Source organism: Patella vulgata, chromosome 2 (assembly GCF_932274485.2).
Source record: "Patella vulgata chromosome 2, xgPatVulg1.2, whole genome shotgun sequence".
In the NCBI taxonomy this organism is placed as follows: domain Eukaryota; kingdom Metazoa; phylum Mollusca; class Gastropoda; family Patellidae; genus Patella; species Patella vulgata.
The window spans coordinates 72317689-72337722 of record NC_065880.2 but is presented as its reverse complement, the minus strand read 5'-3'; the positions used below and the strand labels follow the sequence as shown (position 1 = coordinate 72337722).

At 33.6% G+C, this 20034-nt stretch overlaps 1 protein-coding gene across 6 annotated transcripts in view; it reads right to left on the bottom strand.

The window, feature by feature from the left end:
* Positions 1–20034, bottom strand: part of LOC126812447 (unconventional myosin-XV) — a 107826-nt gene that overhangs the window by 57418 nt on the left and 30374 nt on the right. For all 6 annotated transcript variants that reach the window (XM_050538840.2, XM_050538841.2, XM_050538836.2 and 3 more), the window contains exons 5-15: positions 12462–12571; positions 8563–8637; positions 7663–7863; positions 6730–6793; positions 5019–5294; positions 4180–4296; positions 3251–3309; positions 2613–2742; positions 1372–1599; positions 602–727; positions 12–89 (exon numbers count right to left, since the gene is read on the bottom strand). In XM_050538840.2, coding sequence (XP_050394797.1) covers positions 12–89; positions 602–727; positions 1372–1599; positions 2613–2742; positions 3251–3309; positions 4180–4296; positions 5019–5294; positions 6730–6793; positions 7663–7863; positions 8563–8637; positions 12462–12571 — 1464 coding nt within the window. The remainder of the gene's footprint in view (positions 1–11; positions 90–601; positions 728–1371; positions 1600–2612; positions 2743–3250; positions 3310–4179; positions 4297–5018; positions 5295–6729; positions 6794–7662; positions 7864–8562; positions 8638–12461; positions 12572–20034) is intronic.

Sequence of the window (20034 nt, the reverse complement as noted above, 5' to 3'; positions counted from 1 at the left end):
ATAAATTTTACCTGGTTTTTGCTTTCACACATCAGTTCCACCACATGACTACGTAACGTATCTTTATTTTTCTCTAAGAAATGAGTAACCTATAAGGATAACAATGATTAATATTTGGAAATGCTAATGAAAAAATAAATAAAATAGAAAATAAAATGAGGTATAATGTCCTACAGTAACTGGGTTAATTAAGACAGGCATACGCCATGGATTGTGCTAGGAGGAAAATTTGCCTGGACAACTGTAATACGGTTTTTCGAATTCCAATGGTCAAGGGTTCTTTTATGTGCTCCCCAGCATATCCTGACTAGACACTGTTCCATTCCAGGGCCCTTATTCACGAAAACTTAAACTAAGATACGATCAAAATTTTAAGAAATACTGCAATTCGATTGGCTGACCAATATGCAAATTGGATATATGCAAATTGATTTTACTGGTCAGCCAATCGAATTGCAGTATTTCTTAAAATTTCGATTGTATCTTAGTTTAAGTTTTCGTGAATAAGGCCCTGGCCCTCCATCCAGCACCATACTGGAAAACTCAGAGGTCTTTCTCGGCCAACACTTTACTCTAAAAAAAAAAAACTAGTCTAACTTACATCATATTTAATATCTCCAGCATAATGTGTGATGGAGAATTCTGGACCAGACATTCTTGGTTTACTATATAAGGAATTATTTCCATGGTGGAAATGACATTTCTCTAGGAAAGACTGGTCAGTGGCCTGTAATTATAAAGATTAAATATATTTTTATTTATTGACAACAGATAATAGGAATACCTATCCATTGAAATAAATTATCATCAGTATCAAATCTAAAACATGCATTATCTATTCAGTTGTTTTATCCAAACTGATTCTAAGGGACCGTTCAAACGAATAACCGACGCAAAGATCTCAATCCACTCATCCACCTGCCAATACGCATGGACGGAATTAGAAAATATTGATATACAAGCGGATGACCCGGCGCTGCACAAACAGACAAACGCCAGTCACAAATATTAGTATAGATTTCCATTCATGATTCAATAATAACAGACATTTAATGTTTGTTCAAACAACCCAGACAGTTTTGCGGGTTATTCGTTTGGTCGTAAGTGTTGGAATTTTTGGAGATTCCCTAAAATGTAATTGAAATGTACAATGTTTTATGTCATACAATGAGATATTTTTTAATGAAAGAAAATATGAATAACACTTAAAATCTGCAAAACCAAATTAGTCAAAACTGTATTTTACATGAGGTTTTTTAGCATGCTCAATTATAAAACTCTATAAAACACCTGGGAATTGATAAAGAAGTACTGCTCAATTATAAAACTCTATGAATCTTTTCGAAACTGAAAATTGATAGAGAATTGTACCTGAGGAAAGTTTGATTCATCATCCAGTATATGTAGAATACCAGCAGGTTTAGTGGCGATTAAATCTATAGTGGGCTGATTATCTTTAAATTCTATGTGATTCCATCGTATCTTTTCTTTAATATATTCCTTCTGTTCTAGTCGAAATATATGTTGATTGAAGAAATACTGTAGAGTTTCATTGGCATAGTTGATACATAACTGTTCAAAACTGTTGGTTGTAAAGTCCTGGAATATACAAATACAATATTAAAGAAGTTAAATTGCTTTGATTTAGGTTAAATATTTGTTGAATTGGGTAGATCTGACATTTTAAAACATTACATGCACATATCATAAGAATGGTCAAAAGATATAAGGGGAGATAATGCACTAAAAATGATTTAGGAAATGTAATTTTTGTTTTTACCAATTCCATGAAGGTAATTTTTTAATAAAAATCTTAATGATGTTTTCTGGTAGTTGTTTGTGCAACTGATGACATTTCAAAATAGAAATATCTGTCATGTTTTTACTGTTTGTAAATTGATAGCCATTTTATGTGGCACAAAATTGTACTTGGTCGCTCCATTTTCTCCCCATAATTAACAAGGAACATTCTCTGTAATGACATTATCTACAATATCACCTTGGTGGAAGCTAGCATTAAATAAATCTATTTCACAACACCACCACAAGACTGTCTCTCTCACTAATCTAATATATAAAACAAAGATTTTTCTACAATAACCTCTCATTTGACTATTTGTTTTTGAGACCATTCATTATTACCCCACTAGTGCTTGTCATTTTGTCTGTGTTGTTATTGATATTAATACATGCCCAGCATATAGTTCAAAATATCAGGTTCTAGGTAGTGTCTGATGTTTTGTCAGGTACATCTAAACACCATTATTTCCTGGCCTGAGTTCACAAAGCATTCTCAGACTTGAGTTAAGTATTTACTCAATTTTCAATCACTGTTCATGAGAAATATCTTTGATCCAAAAACAGAAAACTTTACAGTTTCTTATTGATGTACGAGTCATTTGGTACATTAAAACAACAAAAGTTTTATAAACTGCTAAATTTTAGTTAAAATAAGGCGAACAATTTTGATTAAATTCTTTACTTAATTCTGAGAATGCTTTGTAGACTCGTGGCCAGGTCTGTTTATAAAGCAGTATTTTGATCTTTAATTTCATTGAGAATACAATTTAGTCAAATTTAAATTAAGTTAAAGTATATTTCAAATAATGTACCTCAAAACCAAAGATATCTAGTACAGCTAAAGAGGTTGATTTGTCTCGTTCAGCACGACAGATTACTGCATTAATTTTCTCCACTAACCAAGTAAATAAACGGGTATATAAAGCTTTAGAAATGGCATCCCTGGAAATAAACAAAAATATTAAATTCCAGTCAGAGAGGGAGAAATGAGGTTTAATGTCCATTCGTTCACAACTAATTTCAGGACTAACAGTCTTGAGCAGTGGGACGAAAGCAGAGGACCCAGTGAAAACCCACGAGGTTGGGCAGGCAACCCTACTCCATGTCATGTACAAGCATGGGAATGAAATCAAGCCATTTGACCTATGACCTAATGTGCATATGAGATCACTCTTATTAAATTCAAATTCTGGTCATAAAAACATTGAAATCAGAAAGAAACACCCTGAGAAATACAGACTGTAATAGTGCAGTCCATCTTCGAAGTTGATACGCAGTCTATGTATGTAAATATTTTAGGCCATATCATTTCATTGTCAGTAAGACTGAAACAAATACAACCACAAAATCTTGAATGCAGTTGCCTAATATAGATGGTTAGTTAATAGATGCACCATGGTTTCCTCTATGTAAAACAAGTCAATAATATTTAGTAATGAAAATGAATTACCTGGCATCTAAAGCTTGATCTAAATTATATGGTGTATAAACTTTATCTCCTCGAGCCTCCTATAATATAAAATAAAAACGTAATAAATAAATTGTTTCATATATGTACAGTACTTAGGTGCAAACTCAAACATGATTTAGTTAATAAAGCTGCTTAATTCTGGGCAAAAGACTCTTGCAAACATTTACGCTAAGACAGAGATAGAGAAAAGGTGTTTAATGTCGACTCATCACAAACTAGGTCATTTTGGGACTAACATATGGTACAATTTTATTTCAATAATTCGCTTGCTTGTTGGGGTCTTTAGCAGTGGGAGGAAACCATAGACACAGAGAAAAACCACAAGGTTAGTAAGGCAACCCTTCTCCTTTTGTAGGATCAAAACCTTCCCACTTGAATCAATGACAGACCTTATGATATAAAGCGTATATGTTAGCCCAATTGGCCACCAAACCTCCCACCCAATACAGACTTTCAATTTCCCCCTGGAGTTGGGTATAAGTTCCCAATTTCAATGCTGTGTAAGTAATTATACAATTGAGTTACGTAACTCTGCAGCGGTAATTTCCAAATCGTTCAATATTTGGTTTGAAATGTTCAGAAATGGTCAAGAAGCGGCTATATCATTTCATAATTAAACTATTGTTTCTTTACATTAAAGCTTGTCTTAAATAAAATGTTTCATTAGAAAACTTAAAACATGTGTTTCATAATTGAAACGAATCTTAATGTCGTAGTTATCTGCACCAATGACAATCAGGATAATGAAGATGGGTATATACAATGCAGTGTGCTATGAGGGCAAGTTTGCCCAGACACCAGAGGATTGCTTTCTCTTATTTCAATTTGAAACTGTCAATGGTAAACCCAGGAACTATGATTTTCTTTTCATAAAAAAACTTCTGTTAAACAAAAATTCATGAACTTACAGTAACTTTACTAATAAGTGCTTGTTTTAACCAGTCTTCCGATAATTGTAATAAATATGATATCCATTTTATTTCCGCTTCACTTCCTAATTCTACAGTATTGTCATGATTTTCACTCTATAAATAAAAATACATTTGTAAATCTTGCATAATATTACTGATATTTTTACATATACTGTTTCTAATTTGTGAGGTTTGAAGATGATGCCATTGTTAACTACATTGCTTGTGTTCTTCAGATTTGAAAGGTGAGAGAGGGAAATGTGGTTTAATGTCCACTCAACACAAACTAGGCCATTTCAGGTCTAACAAATGGTATAATTTTAATTCAATATTAAGTAGGGATTTTCAGCAGTGGGAGGAAACCGAAGGCCCCGAGAGAAAATCCTTGAGGTCACAAATGCAAGTGTGGGACGAAAAAAAAGCCACTTGACTCAATGAAAGACCATAAGAACTAAAGTACATGCGTTACACAATTCTCCGATTTGAATTGTAAATTTAATGCTTTTTCATCCTGCTCTGGAAAACGTTGATGACTTACATTCCATAATGAGATTTAATTTCCTCCCATGCTCCTTTGAGAGGTCATTTCTCTGTAAAATAATGATTTTTCATGCTGAATTAAAAATGCCTCGCACTATCCTATCAGTACCTAATTAAAGCTAGGCAGACTGGAATATAGGGATACAGTTTCCTAATTAAGGAATCCCAGCTAGTCTTATTGACCACGCAACCTAGTGGTAACTGATCTTGTTTGCTTCCTGCTCCTTTATTTCCCTCCCTTAGAACATCTACATGTAATCAAATCCAATATTGTATATAAATCATATTATTTTTACCTGATCACTTTTAAAATAAATATTTCCAATATGGAGAACACAGGAAAGAATTTTGTAAACGGTTTCTCTCTCAGATTTGTCAAAATTTAATACATCCATGGCTGCTTTCATTTTACGGAAGTTTTCTGCATCATCTCTTCCAGGAATACTTGCATCACCTCCCTGATTGAGATAAAAATATTTCGGTGCCGATTGTAAACCATATTTACTCTTTTCTTCATCTGACATGGCCGACAACATTTCATAGAATACATGGTAATTTCTTTCATCTGTTGCCTGCAAAAAAAATTTAAATAGTGATTAGTGGTCCAACTCCAACACCTTACTCATTCAGCAATGGAGGCTCGATGAAAATCACAAACACACAAGATAAAGAAATGAAGTTTAACGTCCACTCGACGATGTAAACTAGGTCATTTCGGGACTACAATTTGGTTCAATTTTATTTCAATAATCCACTTGTGCATAGGGGTCTTTAGCAGTGGGAGGAAATTGGAGGACCCAAAGGTAATGGTGTAAACTTAAGTTCAAACTTCGATTTTGACATATTTCAACTATGATGACTGGTGGAAATATTTCTAATCAGTTACAGTTAGCACTTATTTTTTTCACGGTTTGTTTGACCCCATCGAGTATCGTCTAGGTTTTACTTGAACTGGCTGGTATGATGTTTATATTGTTATATATTGATATCAGTGTGTAATTATTTGTTAAAAGAAGAACATAGATCAATAAATCAATAAGAAAAATACAGGTGGAATTTTCTGTATTAGTTACTGTCTGATGCACTCGATTGTCCCATCTAAATAACTAGACGCAGTTATTTGTCAGAACCTCGAATCTGTCCTGCACAACAGACAAGGGAAAACCAGGCTGGAAAATCTCTGGGATTGAAACATGGGACCTTCAGGTTAGTGAGCCAAAGTCTTACTCACTGAGCCACTGTGACACCCTAGTATGAATGATATTAATACAGTTATGTACGTATATCATGGTATAGTTATTTGTTAAAAGAAGAACAAATAATGAGGAAGATATTACAGATCAATAAATCAATTACAGGTAGAATTTTCTGTATTAGTTACTGATACACCTGAGTGATTTGATTATCTATTTATTTGTCCATAGATTACACGCAATTATACGTCGGCTTTCAATAATATTCATCACCCCAGATAAAATCAATAAATAGTATTGATAAAAACAGATATTCTTGTGAGAAGCAGATCCATTGCCAAGACGAATATTTACGGTGTTTTCTATTAGGTGGTGCTGACTTAAATATTTAATGGGGCATTATGTGAGAGCTAAACTTTACTTTTGCTGGGAATTGTTTTGGCTTTGAATGTCATATAAATTATCATTTAGACATTTATTAACATGACAAACCCATAATCAACTCTTTAGATCAGCTGATGGCTTAGACATTGAGTGGGTTAGATAATGACAGACAAATATTTAAGGTTTCACATACAAAGATTTTGATAACCTGCAAAATATAGAATCTATATGGAGCCAAAGTTCCATCATAGACTAATCACACCACAATCAAACTTGGCTTAAAGCCAAGAAAGGCACAAACTCAGAATTTGACTATTTTCATTATTTTTATTTATGTATTTGTAATATATGTTAGGCACATAGCTAAAGATGCCGGCAATGACAAAAAACGTTATTTCAAAGCATGGTTAAAGTAATAAAGCATACACACCTGACTGACGATTCTTGATTTTTCAAGTAAATATTCTTGAGTTCGAGCTCCAACCATTGATCCACTAAAAATATACAGAAATCCACATAATTGAAAGCTAAATAATATTCAACAAACTGTGACCTGACTATAGCGTGGTTCATGGTTAGGCAAATTACTGTATAAATAAATTCCTAAACATCTAATGTTATATGGCCGCAAAAAAGCAACATTTTTCGAATGGAGAGAGAGAGAGAGAAGTGGGGTTTAACGTCCACTCGACACAAACTAGGTCATTTCGGGATTAACATAGGGTTTAATTTTTATTTCAATAATTCGCTTGCACATAGGGGTCTTTAGCAGTGGGAGGAAACTGGAGGACCCGGAGAAAACCCACGAGGTTGGACAGGCGACCCTACTCCTTGTCACGTACAACCGGGGATTCGAAACCACGCCAGTCGACTCAATGACAGACTTTATGATACAGCGCGCGCACGCTAACCATTCAGCCATCCAACCCCCCTCTTTCAAATGGAATTGTGTTTTTGCAACACATGCATGTATATGCATCTTTAAAATTGAGTAGTATCTATTGTTATTTTGAAAAGTTTTCAATGTTTATATCCTTTTGTATTATTCTACAAGGCTCTAATGTTAAAAAGAGTCAATGACATTTATTTTTCCTGTCCAAAAGTGGTAATACCTCTTTAAACAATGAATTAAATTCTAGTTGCAATTTAGTGCACACCGGTGTTAACCATTCAAATTAATTTAATATGAGAAACTAATCTACTTCTAGTCCTTCGGGGGGGGGGGGGGGGGTACAAAAATCTGAGGTCTTGTGTACACAATGGTGAGCACATAAAAGACCCCATTACCGTTGGAATTTGAAATAAACGTAGATTTCCATTATTGTCTTCTCCGAAACAAAACTGCAAATACATGTATTCTTACCGTTTAAAGAAAACTTCAATATATTTTCCAAATCTACTGGAATTATCGTTCCTGATAGTCTTTGCATTTCCGAATGATTCCAGTAAAGGATTGGCTTCTACAATTTGTTCTGTTATTAAATTATTGCCTGATTTATTTACAGCTGCTAAATATTGCATCACAAGTTTTGTACTTTCTGTTTTACCAGCACCACTTTCTCCGCTGAAATATAAACATAGAACCTCATATAACTGGCATATATTTCTCTAAAATTAAAATCAACTTAAAGATAAATTATGCAAGAGTTAAATCTGCCTATTGCAGGCCTCTTTTCTAGCTTCAAATGTTTTATAAATTATTATTTTGATATCTATTCACATGACAGGCCCATAACATATGGTTCAATTTTATTTCAATAATTCACTTAGGGGTCTTTAGCAGTGGGGGGAGGAGGGCACCGGATGACCTGAAGAAAACCCATGAGGTTGGACAGGTGACCCTACTCCTTGTCACGTACAAGAGGGGAATCGAAACCATGCTACTTGACTCACTGACAGACCTTATGATCCATTCGGCTACCCAACCCCCCGGATAGTTTAAGGCAGAGTCATATTTAGACAGAGTCTGGCCAATTGCTGTCTTAATTGTGATTCGGTAACAAAATAGATTTTTTTCTTTATAAAGTTCAAAAACTTTAATGGTAAACATATGAACAGAGAGAAAACTCTGCGTAACACATTCAACAATTTTGAATATGGTTCTTCTTTACAATCAAGTGAAAACTTGAAAAATATCCAACAATTAGAACTCTCGTGTGTAACGCATTTACAAATAAAGTTGGATGGATCACCAAACATTGGTGATGACAATATACATTCAATATATATCCACAAGAAATATGGCCAAATAAAAATATATTACCTGATAACTATAACTTGGTTCTCCGAAGTTTTCATCATCTGGGAATAAGCTGTACTGGCAATTGCGAAAAGATGCCTGAAATATTCATTAATGTAAATAATAATAAGAATTATAAACATGCCATAAACTTTCAACAATGTAAGTGAAATATTAAATAAAAAGATGTCTAATGTAAATGAAACAAACATTAAAAACAGGCCATGATTTTGATCAGGTGGACTTGACTGTTGGCACGGTAATAGAAAATTTTATTGGTACCATGTTCTTCATATCTGTCCTTAGAAAGAATGTATGAAATGGAGTATTATGTATGACATGTTGATCAGCTCCAAACACATGGTAATCTTAACTCTGTCCTTAGAAGGTGTTAAAGCCTCTAAGATACCTCTGTTTCCTAATCCTCTTTCCCCACCCCATTCGGGCTACACTAGTACAAATAGGTAATCAGAATAACTGATTTCAAACTAATGCAATAAACATTAAGGAAATTTAATTGATTAAGGAGATTAAATACAAATGGCAATCTATCTATTAGGAATATTAGACAGGAATTTAATGACTTTGATCAGGCAACAAAAATATGATTCATTTCATATGAAATTTTATTAATAGAATAGCCATAAAATATTCAAGAAATTATTAAATGCTAAAAATATCTGTCCACTCAGATATAATCAATGAGAAATTCAAGGTTTTACAGTCAGACAAGCCAGGTCAGATTTCATTGAACATATTTGTTATAAACTATAACATATAATTATGGAAGAACAATCACTATAATTTACTTAGGAAACGTTTCCAAGAGTATATATTTTTTCAACATTTTCAAGCAAGTACAGTAACAAATGTGTAGAGCAATTACTTATGGACAAGCAATAACATCAAATGAGAAACCATGCAGGAGGACAACATTTTGTTGCTTGTCTATATATTTTTTTTTTGTCTATATATAATTGCGCCACACATTTGTCACAGAGCTGAAAGAATATTCTTCGAAAGGGTACCAAAATAAATCAGTAATTAATATGCTATAAGTATGTCTTATTGTTTATTGCTCTATCCAGTTTTTTTATATGCCTCTAAAAGATTAACATTGTATTTGTTGATCATTTTAAATATGTCAATGTTTTGAAAAGAAAAATAGTATATGTTCAAAATGTACTCAATTACATATTTTTCTATATTTTTTTGTATCTCATCAGCTTTTCTTAACCATTGCTTTTTCTTCTAGACTACCATAGTTTATTTGAAATGTTGTTTACATGTTGCCATAACAACAAACATTATCATAAATAAATAAATAAACAGACAGTAAATCTAGAATATATTTTTGTCCTCCTACCAGTATTTAAAATCTTCTTCACCATGTCAGAGAGAGAGAGAGAGAGAGAGAGAGAGAGAGAGAGCTTAATCAAGAATAAATGTACTCAAATTGAGTCTTTAACACTTGATTAAGAAAACAAAATCAAAATTCCAATGGTAGACAATCTATCAGCTTTGAGATTAGAAAAAGGACTATTAAAAGATATCAGGGAAGATAATTGGTGAAGGTAAAGCTGGTTTCTTTTGACCATATCCCCTTATGGTACTGACAAATTTTCAATTCATCATATCTTGTTTAAACGCCATTGAATCATTTTTGGACTGATATTCTTTTCAGAGATTCTACTTTCACAATGTTGTAGCATGTAAAGGATTACAACATATATGTGACTTTAAAACTGTAAATAACAATCAGAAGCTTTAACTGTCTTTACTTATATAAGATTTGAATGACATTTCTACTAGTGCATTTAGGGCATTTTCTTTAGACAACTTTCGAGTAAATTCTATTCTATTTTTGACTTTTGACCCAATCATGTTTTTAAAAGAAGTTACAAGTATTTTTATTGTTTCACACCTGAGCAATGTTTACTTGTTAAGCAGACACAAATCACTGTTAAAATACAGGCATGTGATACAGGGGCTCTATCAGTCAATCTAGCAGCCATCTAAACTAACAATTGAACCACATTCTTATTGACTTGTGTCTCGCTGAACAAATCCAACGATTGACAGTTAAACTAAGCCCATTCTTGTTACCTCAAGAACGGCAATAATGCCGTTAAAAAGAAAATTCTCCCCTACTTTGCCCTTAACCAAAAATTTCACTTCAATGTTGAACAAGTTTTAAACTTTTGGTTTGCATACCAAATTTTTTAAAAGGTTAAGAAGGCTATTTCAGTTTTTATGATCAGAGATCGTACTTATGCCGTAGAAGAAGCCTCTATAATCTTCTTACATATTCAAGTTTTTAAGTCTTAAAGTAACGATGCATGATTTGAACTTTTGGAAAATATAAAATTTCTCTCAGATTTATCATTTAACATTTATTTAAGAAAACAAAATCAAGATACCAATGCGAAATAATCGCCTGGCTTGTTTCAATCAGATTTAAAACAGACCCATCAATTTGATTCACAACAAAGAAAGATGGCATCTGTTTTGCTACATAATATAGGGAGCAGCATAGATTGATAAATACTGAAAGGGACAGATATTCCTATTACAGATTCAACTTTCACAACATCATGCATAGTCTTAATACATGATTTAAAACAAGGATCTGACATCAAAAGAAGACTAGACCTGAATGAAAAAAATCAGACATTATCAGAAATATTCTTAATATTCACTTAAAACAAGAAAGGAAAATCAAGTGCCAAAAATGTTTTCTAATATGATTGTGTAATTCATAACGTTTGTTGCAAACCTGGATGCTACGACTCTGTATTCTTAAGTATACCACCTTTTGCCAAAACTGCTATTATTTCAGTACCAGAAAAGAAGTGGAAAGAAACTATTATTCTATACAGAGATATCCTTTCCCACAAATCTGTTTCCCCCTCACTATTCAAGTGTAAAAAAATTCAAGTTCTTTAAAGATTTGAAAACAATGACTATTTCAAACAATACTCAGTCGTGTTCTCAAGTATTCCCACCGTAACACAAGATAGTTTGAAGAATTTATAAGGATTAAGCTCAAGGCAAATAAAATTTAAATCCAATTGTTTTCTAAGTTCTTCTGGTGTCGTTTTGTTTCTAGAAACATTTTCTATTGATCCCCCTTGAGTTCAGTAGCATTATACAAATAAAAGCTATAACTTCCATCTTTAAGTTTATTCTAACTCATCTGAATAATGTATCTGTCAGTCTACTCTTCGAAAGAGAAGTCAATCTTCAAACATTCAATTAATGTTTCTTTGCATAATTTAAAACCGAGCAATGAAGATTGTTCAGAATGCAATTGAATATGTTTCGGCGTAACCAATTGAACATCTTTGCCAGAACCGGACACTTGTATTGTTGGTACTACAACCAGCCACTACATATATTGTTCAAAGAGTTAATGTAGTTTTTATGCCTTCTTTTACAATGTAGAAGCAATAAATATGACAATTAGTAATAATACTAGTTAACTTTTACAAGGAAAAAACAAACTGTTCACTGTAATAGTTCCATTGATTTTATTTAAAGGATATAGCTTTACTTGCATAGTGCCCTGAACAATTATGATCACTCCCAATAGAATAGGGTGAGGGTACTTTAAAAAGTCCTCTGCCTTTGCCAGTATGCTGAATTTTCATTCTCGCCCTCCCATTCCCATCCTATGCCAAACTAACTTCTCAAGCACGATTGACTCTTCTAGTAGGTTTCCTAGGAAATGTTTATCTGTGATTTACACTCGATGGAAATGGACATTAAGCACAATGAACAAGGGAACTGCCTTTGCCATAAAGGCCTCAACAGTCAAGGCTGCATACAGTGATAGCAAATTAAAACTTGCCATCAATGGAGCTGGTCAGTATAAACTAGGTGTATATATGATGGAGAGCACTTGAATGTATATAAATACTTACGGGGATAATGATCCAAGGGTTCTACCTTCATATCGTTTAACCATATCCAATCCATATATATTATACATCCGATATGGATTAACAGCCACCAATATACTACCAGTATATGTCTGCAACAAAAACAAAAGATCGTTATAATTGGCTTATATCTGGAGTAAAAGAGGGAGAGAGGACAAAATTCTTTCATTAATCAAGTCTTTTGTTGTTGGCTTCTTTGAATCTAACATATTGTACATTTCTTTTTGTGGCTCAGTGAGTAAGTCATTGGCTCGCTAACCTGGGGGTCCTGTTTTCGTTCCCTGTGTCGATCAAGAAAGTTCATCAGGTCTTCTAGTGCAAGGACGGAGGGCCTGACAATTGACAATGTATGGTCATTTGGATGGGACAGAAAACCGAAGTCCTGTGTAAACATTGGCATTGGTAAAAGTACCCTTGACAGTTGGAATTTGAGGCCGTGTGCCATTGTCCGGGCAAAATTTCCCTCATAGTTCACTGTATGTAATATGCCCATCGTCATTAGCCCGGTCGGAGCAGAACAGTAGTACGTTTAATCTCACTTAATTTCACATTTCTTATCTGTGGGTATGTGTGCAATGTAGTCAGAGAAAATTTTGACTGCACAACTGTTTTTCTGATTACCTTTTTTTCATTTCAAAATTTATACAACGGTTAGTCAATCCCCCTAATATGTTAACCAGCAGCAAAGTCATCTATGAAAACTCTTAAGATCAATGTTTAGAATATCCTGCTAAGCAAGAGAGAGAGAGAGAGAGAAATGGGGTTTAACGTCCACTCGACACAAACTAGGTCATTTCGGGACTAACATATGGTTTAATTTTATTTCAATAATTCGCTTGTGCATAGGGGGTCTTTAGCAGTGGGAGGAAACCGGAGGACCCGGAGAAAACCCACGAGGTTGGACAGGCGACCCTACTCCTTGCCACGTACAACCAGGGATTCGAAACCACCCTGCTAAGCAAATTCTCTTTAAGCTAATAAAGGTTTTAAAAGTTACATAGAGAACTCTTTCATGTATCTCATTTGCAAGCTGGCACAATGTATGACTGTATGTAATGAGGGAACTCAAATCTGAATTTCGACCAGTTTCTTACCCAAGGAACGATTCCTGCAAATTCAAAACAAACAAAAAATCTGTGGAGAACTCTGACCTATAGGATACTGTGGAAGGAGTACCGACCAAAAGCCACAAGTGTCGACTGTAAAGACTAAGAGGGAACTAAAATTTGAATTTTGACCAGTTTCTTACCCAAGGAACGATTCCTGCAAATTCAACGATATACATGAAACAATGGATATTTTAAATATGCTTTGCCAATTTGTAAACAGGGCTCCAGTTGTCCAATATATTAGACAATTTCATTCATCATAATAGAAATTATTATACAAGAGTCAAGAAGAGAAAGAAACCTTGTTTACTGAAATCTGAGATACAAATCACAAGTGTAACAGACGAACGAATGTAAACAAGGCCTTAATGCAAAAAGTGTGTTCATGTTTGATGTCACTAATTGCTTAACAAACTGTCCGTGGCCGTTTAACATTTATTAACAGTGTCTGTTATGTTCTAACATAAAGCTGACAAATCTCTTAATAGCTCTATATGGTTACGTTGTTCTGTGTTATTTGGAGGTTAAAAATGGCTACACATGTTTTAAGCTTGACATGACAACTACATATTTTGGGGAAAATGAATTTTTTCTTTTCTACATGTCAGATGAGACATTCATCATGTACAAAGTACACCTTTCTTAGACTAGTACTTTTTCCATGTCTCTTAAAGGAGAGAGAGAGAGAGAGAGAGAGAGAGAGAGTTTAACGTCCACTCAACACAAACTAGATAATTTCGGGCCTAATATATGGTTCAATTTTATTTCAATAATTCGCTTGCGCATAGGGGTCTTTAGCAGTGGGAGGAAACCAGAGGACCTGCAGAAAACTCACGAGGTTGGGCAGGTGACCATACTCTTTGCCACGTACAACCGGGGAATCAAAACCACGCCAGATGACTCAATGACAGACCTTATGATAAAGTGTGCACGTGCTAACCATTCAGCCATCCCCCATAGAAATGAAATGAAATGGGGTTTAATGTTTGCTCTGTAAGTCATTTCAGGACTAGAATATGGTACCATTTTATTTCAATAATTCGCTTGTGCTTAGGGGTCTTTAGCAGTTTGGAGGAAACCGATGGGTCTGGAGAAAACCCAGGAGGTTAACTAGGCAACCCTACAAATGTTGGTTTGAAACCAAACCACTTTTTTTCAATGACATACCTTATAATATAAAACACACGCGTAAGACAATTCGGCCACCATACCCCCCTTGAAGTCTAATCCGCTTAATGTGTTTTTCTCAATGTTCCTAAGCCTTTTTCTATCTGGCGCATATATAAACAAGCTCTTTTGGGAGGCCATATTTAAACATTTAGATGGCCTGAACAAATAAAGAACAACCTGCCCAGAATAAAAATCATTAATCAATCGTATATCAAGTGTTACATAGTAAATATTTTATTATGGATTCTATTTTAATGACAGAAATCATTCATCAGGAAAGAAAAGGAGAAATTCTTTAAAAAGATCTGGCCATTACGAATGATAAATTAATTGACATAGGCTTGTAAGAATTAAAGATGTATTATGTAAGAGCTAAATCTGCCTATTTTCACTTCAAATGTTAAGAGAAATTATTTTTTTAGACATTTATTCATATGACAAGCCCATAATCAACTCTCTAGATCATCGGATGGCTAAGATATTGAGTCAATTAGACATTGTTTGTAACAATGGTAGGCCAATTTGATAATTAAGAGTGTTTAGGCTGTTTCTTTCAAAACTTCAAACATTCATATCTTTGCTAAGAAAAAAGTAATTTAATTGAAATTTTCAATATATTCATTTTTCATTGTCCACCATATCGTAAATGTTTGTAGCAATGGTAGGACAATTTGATAATTAAGAGTGTTTAGGCAGTTTCTTGTCAAAACTTCAAACATTCATATCTTCGCTCAGAATAAAGTAATTTAATTAAAATTTTCAATATATTCATTTTTTATGATCTATTTTTAAACTATTATAACAAGAACAGCATCTCTTTATCTAATTCTTACATAATGCACATTTAATTGAACAAAACTTTTGAATGCAAGATCCAACCCATAAACCAAAGAAAATGACGTCAAGTACACGTATAACAAGCACTTGTAGGACAATAATATTAAACTATGTCAATTATTTATTATTAAAGCCAATATCAGGGAAGGTATGCGTCAAATAAAACAATTTAAACCTTCTGTCAACAAGCCAAGATAAAAGGGCTCAATATCAGATAATGGATCAAATGTTATATATCTATGGCAGGTCAATACAGGTATCATGTCAAAGATATTGCAACACACTATCTTCGATTATTGTCAGTGTCTTCCCTTATTGTCATGGTCATCACTTATTGTATGTGCCTTTCCCTAAAATCCTTATCTTATTGGTGTTTAAATTGTTTTAACGCATTTTAGTAACTAACTGAACTGGAAATACACAGGTCACAATTCTATGGAATGCAATTTATTGTATTGCTTGAAAAAGACTATATAAAGAAGTTTAGTTGAAAAATAAAAAGTAATTATATTCAATGGAATTATGACCTGTGTATTAACAATGATTATCTATGCTGGTTTCTAAAATTAAAAAAAATGAATAATACAAATATATACTTAAAGAGCACATAAATGTGTCATGTACTAGTGTCGCTACTTCAAAAATTTTCTTGTCAGAGATTTTTTACAAAAAAATAAAGGGGCGTAACACATATTGTTATTTAATCAGACAGATTCAGACCACAATTAAAGATAGGTTGCCAGGCAACAAAACATACTCCCACAGCAGCTAAATCGTCCGAGCGGTCGTCAAGGGTTGTCGCATATTTATTCCTTTGTAGGTAATTGGTTGCCTTTACAAGACAGTTCCATACAGATCAGATTATAAATTTTGTCCTTTGAGGGTTAACAAGGTTCTACAAACTGAAACAAGGGTCTCAACTCTGGAAGTAATCTACAGAAATTGTTAAAATTTGACAGGCTTTTTCGTTTTACTAATTTAAATAATGCATATAAATTTCATACAGATCACATGATCACTTTTGTCATTCAAACGTTCACAATTGCCATAACTCTAGAAATTATTGACGGAAACTGCTGAAATTCAATAGATCTGTTTCACAAATTTAAATGATGCATATAAATTTCATACATATCACTTTTGTCATTCAAACGTTCACAATTGCCATAACTCTAGAAATTATTGACGGAAACTGCTGAAATTCAATAGATCTGTTTCACAAATTTAAATGATGCATATAAATTTCATATATATCGGATGATAACTATCATCAATCGAGCATTAACAAGGTTTAACAATGTGAAACAAGGGAAATAACTCTAGAAGTAATTATTGTAAATAGCTGAAATTCAATAAGCTTTTTCGTTTCAATAATTTAAATCATCCATATAAATTTCACAAAGATCGGGTGTTAACTTTTTGCGTTAGAGCGTTCACAAGGATCAAGAAAGTGAAACAAGGGCCATAACTCTAGACATAATAAACGGGAATTGCTGAAATTCAATAGGCTTCTTCGTTTCAGCAATCTAAATAATGCATATAAATTTCACAAAGATCGGATGATAACTTTTGACGTGAGAGCGTTCACAAGGTTCAATAAAGTGAAACAAGGGCCATAACTCTAGACGTAATAAACGGAAATTGCCGAAATTCAATAGGCTTCTTCGTTTCAGTAATCTAAATAATGCATATAAATTTCAGAAAGATCGAATGATCACTTTTGGTGTTAGAGCGTTCACAAGGTTCCATAAAGTGAAACAAGGGCCATAACTCTAGACGTAATAAACGGAAATTGCCGAAATTCAATAGGCTTCTTCGTTTCAGTAATCTAAATAATGCATATAAACTTCAGAAAGATAACATGTCAACAAAATATTCAAATTTGTACCCTGTCAGATATTTTAATCGAAAATAAAGAGGTATAACTCTTATCGTTATTTAAGCAGACTGATTCCGACCACAATGAAAAATCATGTGTCAACAAAATATTTTAATTCGTACCTAATACAAATAGATGAACCTTGTTATTTTTCATATCTAGTTCCCTTACAGTATTCAAATTTATTTCAGTTATATTAGTTTCCTTGCACTGTTAATGACCCTACTTTCAAACAAATTATAGAAATGAAATTTGTTTAAAATGTTGATAAAACTCCATTATATTGTAATATTGTATGTTTAATGTTATCTAATCAATCAGCAACGTCCAATAAAAAACCACCTCATGTAAACACGAATAGGTTACCTTTGTTGTCTCATTTTCTAAAGAAATATTTTCCATGCATACCGCAAATAACATTCATCGATATTTGAAATTTGTACACAGTAGTATCCCCGGAGAACGTCAATATAATGCTTTAAAAACTGGAATCTTAAACACAATCGAAAATAAAAAAATGTTTTTATTTGTTTATTAGCTTTTGAGATTTTTTCAATCTTGATGGAACTTTCCATTTAAATTTGTAACAGGGCTATTTTCTCCATGGAACTGATTTTAAATTTTATTTTCATACATAATAACAATGAAATACAGCATCTAATTATTAAAATGGGGTTTAACATCCTACTATTCCTACACCAGTGACAAGGGGGAACCACGCTGGAAATTCCTGATGAACTTACAGATGGATTGAAGACAGGACCTCCAGGTTAGCGAGCTAACATCTTACTGAACCACCACAGCTTCCCCATCTAATTAAAGCCTGATCTTTATTACCATTGTTGCAGTTATACTTAGTACCTGGTTACTTGTGCATGAATCAGCATCAGTTATGTAACTTGGGAGCCGCAGTGGGTCAATGGTGAGATGCTGGCTCGCTAACCAGGAGGTCTAAGATTCATACCCAGGGTTATCCCAAAAAGTTCCTCTGGATGTTCCTGTGCAGTTTCCCCTTGTCAATGATGCAGTACAAAGACCCTGGCAAGGACAGTGTCTATTTGTTTGGATGGGAACAAAAAAAAACAAACCAAAGTCCCATGTACACAAAGGCGTGCATGTAAAAGAACCCTTCAGTTAGAATATGAAATAGATTAGGCTGTTGTCCATGAAAAATTTCCATCATAGCACACTGTATGACATATGCACTTCTTCTTTATCCCAGTCGGTGCAGAAAAGTATGACATTAAACCTCATTTGATTTGATTTTATTACGTAACGTCCATCAGTTTTAACATGGAATCTATTTCATAATATGTGAGAAAAAATTCAATCTGTTGTTTCACGTATTATCGTTGCTTTTAAGAAACAATCTAGTAGCAAGTATTTAAACAACACAAAAGTCGATTATTTATAAACATATTTGATTTATTACTGTATTTCTTATTTATTTATACATTTTTTTTTTTTTTTTTTTTCTTTAATTCGATCCCTGCATTGGTCGAGAAAGTTCATCCAGATTTTCTGGCGTGGTTTCCCCTTGTCCGTGATGCAGGACGGAGGGCCTCACAAGGACAGCTGTCTAGTCCTTCGGATGAGACGAAAAACCGAGGTCCCGTGTATACATTGGAATGCATGTAAAAGATCCCTTGGCAGTTGGAATTTCATATAAGAGTAGGCTGTAGCGCCTCTGTCCGGGCAAAATGTCTCTCATAGCACACTGCATGGTGTATGCCTGTCTTCATTAGCACAGCATAGGAGCAGAACAGTAGGATGTTAAACCCCATTTCATTTCATTTTCTTTTTTTTAAATTATTATATAGTCTGGTAACAAAGAAATAGGTGTATTGAGTACTATATTCTATAGTCCTACCAGATTATTTGCAAAAATGTCAAGGCTAAATTTGCTTTTTTGTGACATACATTAACAAGGAACTGACCATGTTGTAATTGGATGAAATTCCTAAATCTAATTCACCAAATTGATGCAGAACTTTTCAAAGAACAAGCATGCTAACTTTCATGTCGATTGGACTTGATGGAGCCTTAGCGACCAGTTCCTGGTTCAAATACTAGATCTCAATGAAGGCTTGGGTTTGATCCTGGTGTTCCTCTGGATTATCAAGCCTGATTCCACCATTGTCAACAGTGCATGATAGAGGGCTTGGCAAGTAATAGGCAGAGGTAACCCACAAGGTTCGATTCATTGATCTGAAGCACACACATTATTCAACTCAACTTATTTTATAGTATCAACATAAGATGTGGCAGGAATTTAACAGCCTAAATTCAATATGTTTACCACGTTAAAATTTGAATCTGGTTTCAGTAAGAAAATTGTTAAGAAAATATTTGGTGGAATAGATCAATTTTACTAAAAAAATGATTTAACAAACTACATGTAAGTTTTTGGGGTTACTTTTTTTTTTAGTTTTCAACCTCAGCTGTTGAGTAGTGGAAAATTACTGGTAGGAAAAAAGCAAACAATCCTAGCTAGGGTTTGGTTTGCAATAAATGGTCATCCAATGCAAAAAAAAAACAACAACCACATGAAACTGTTCCA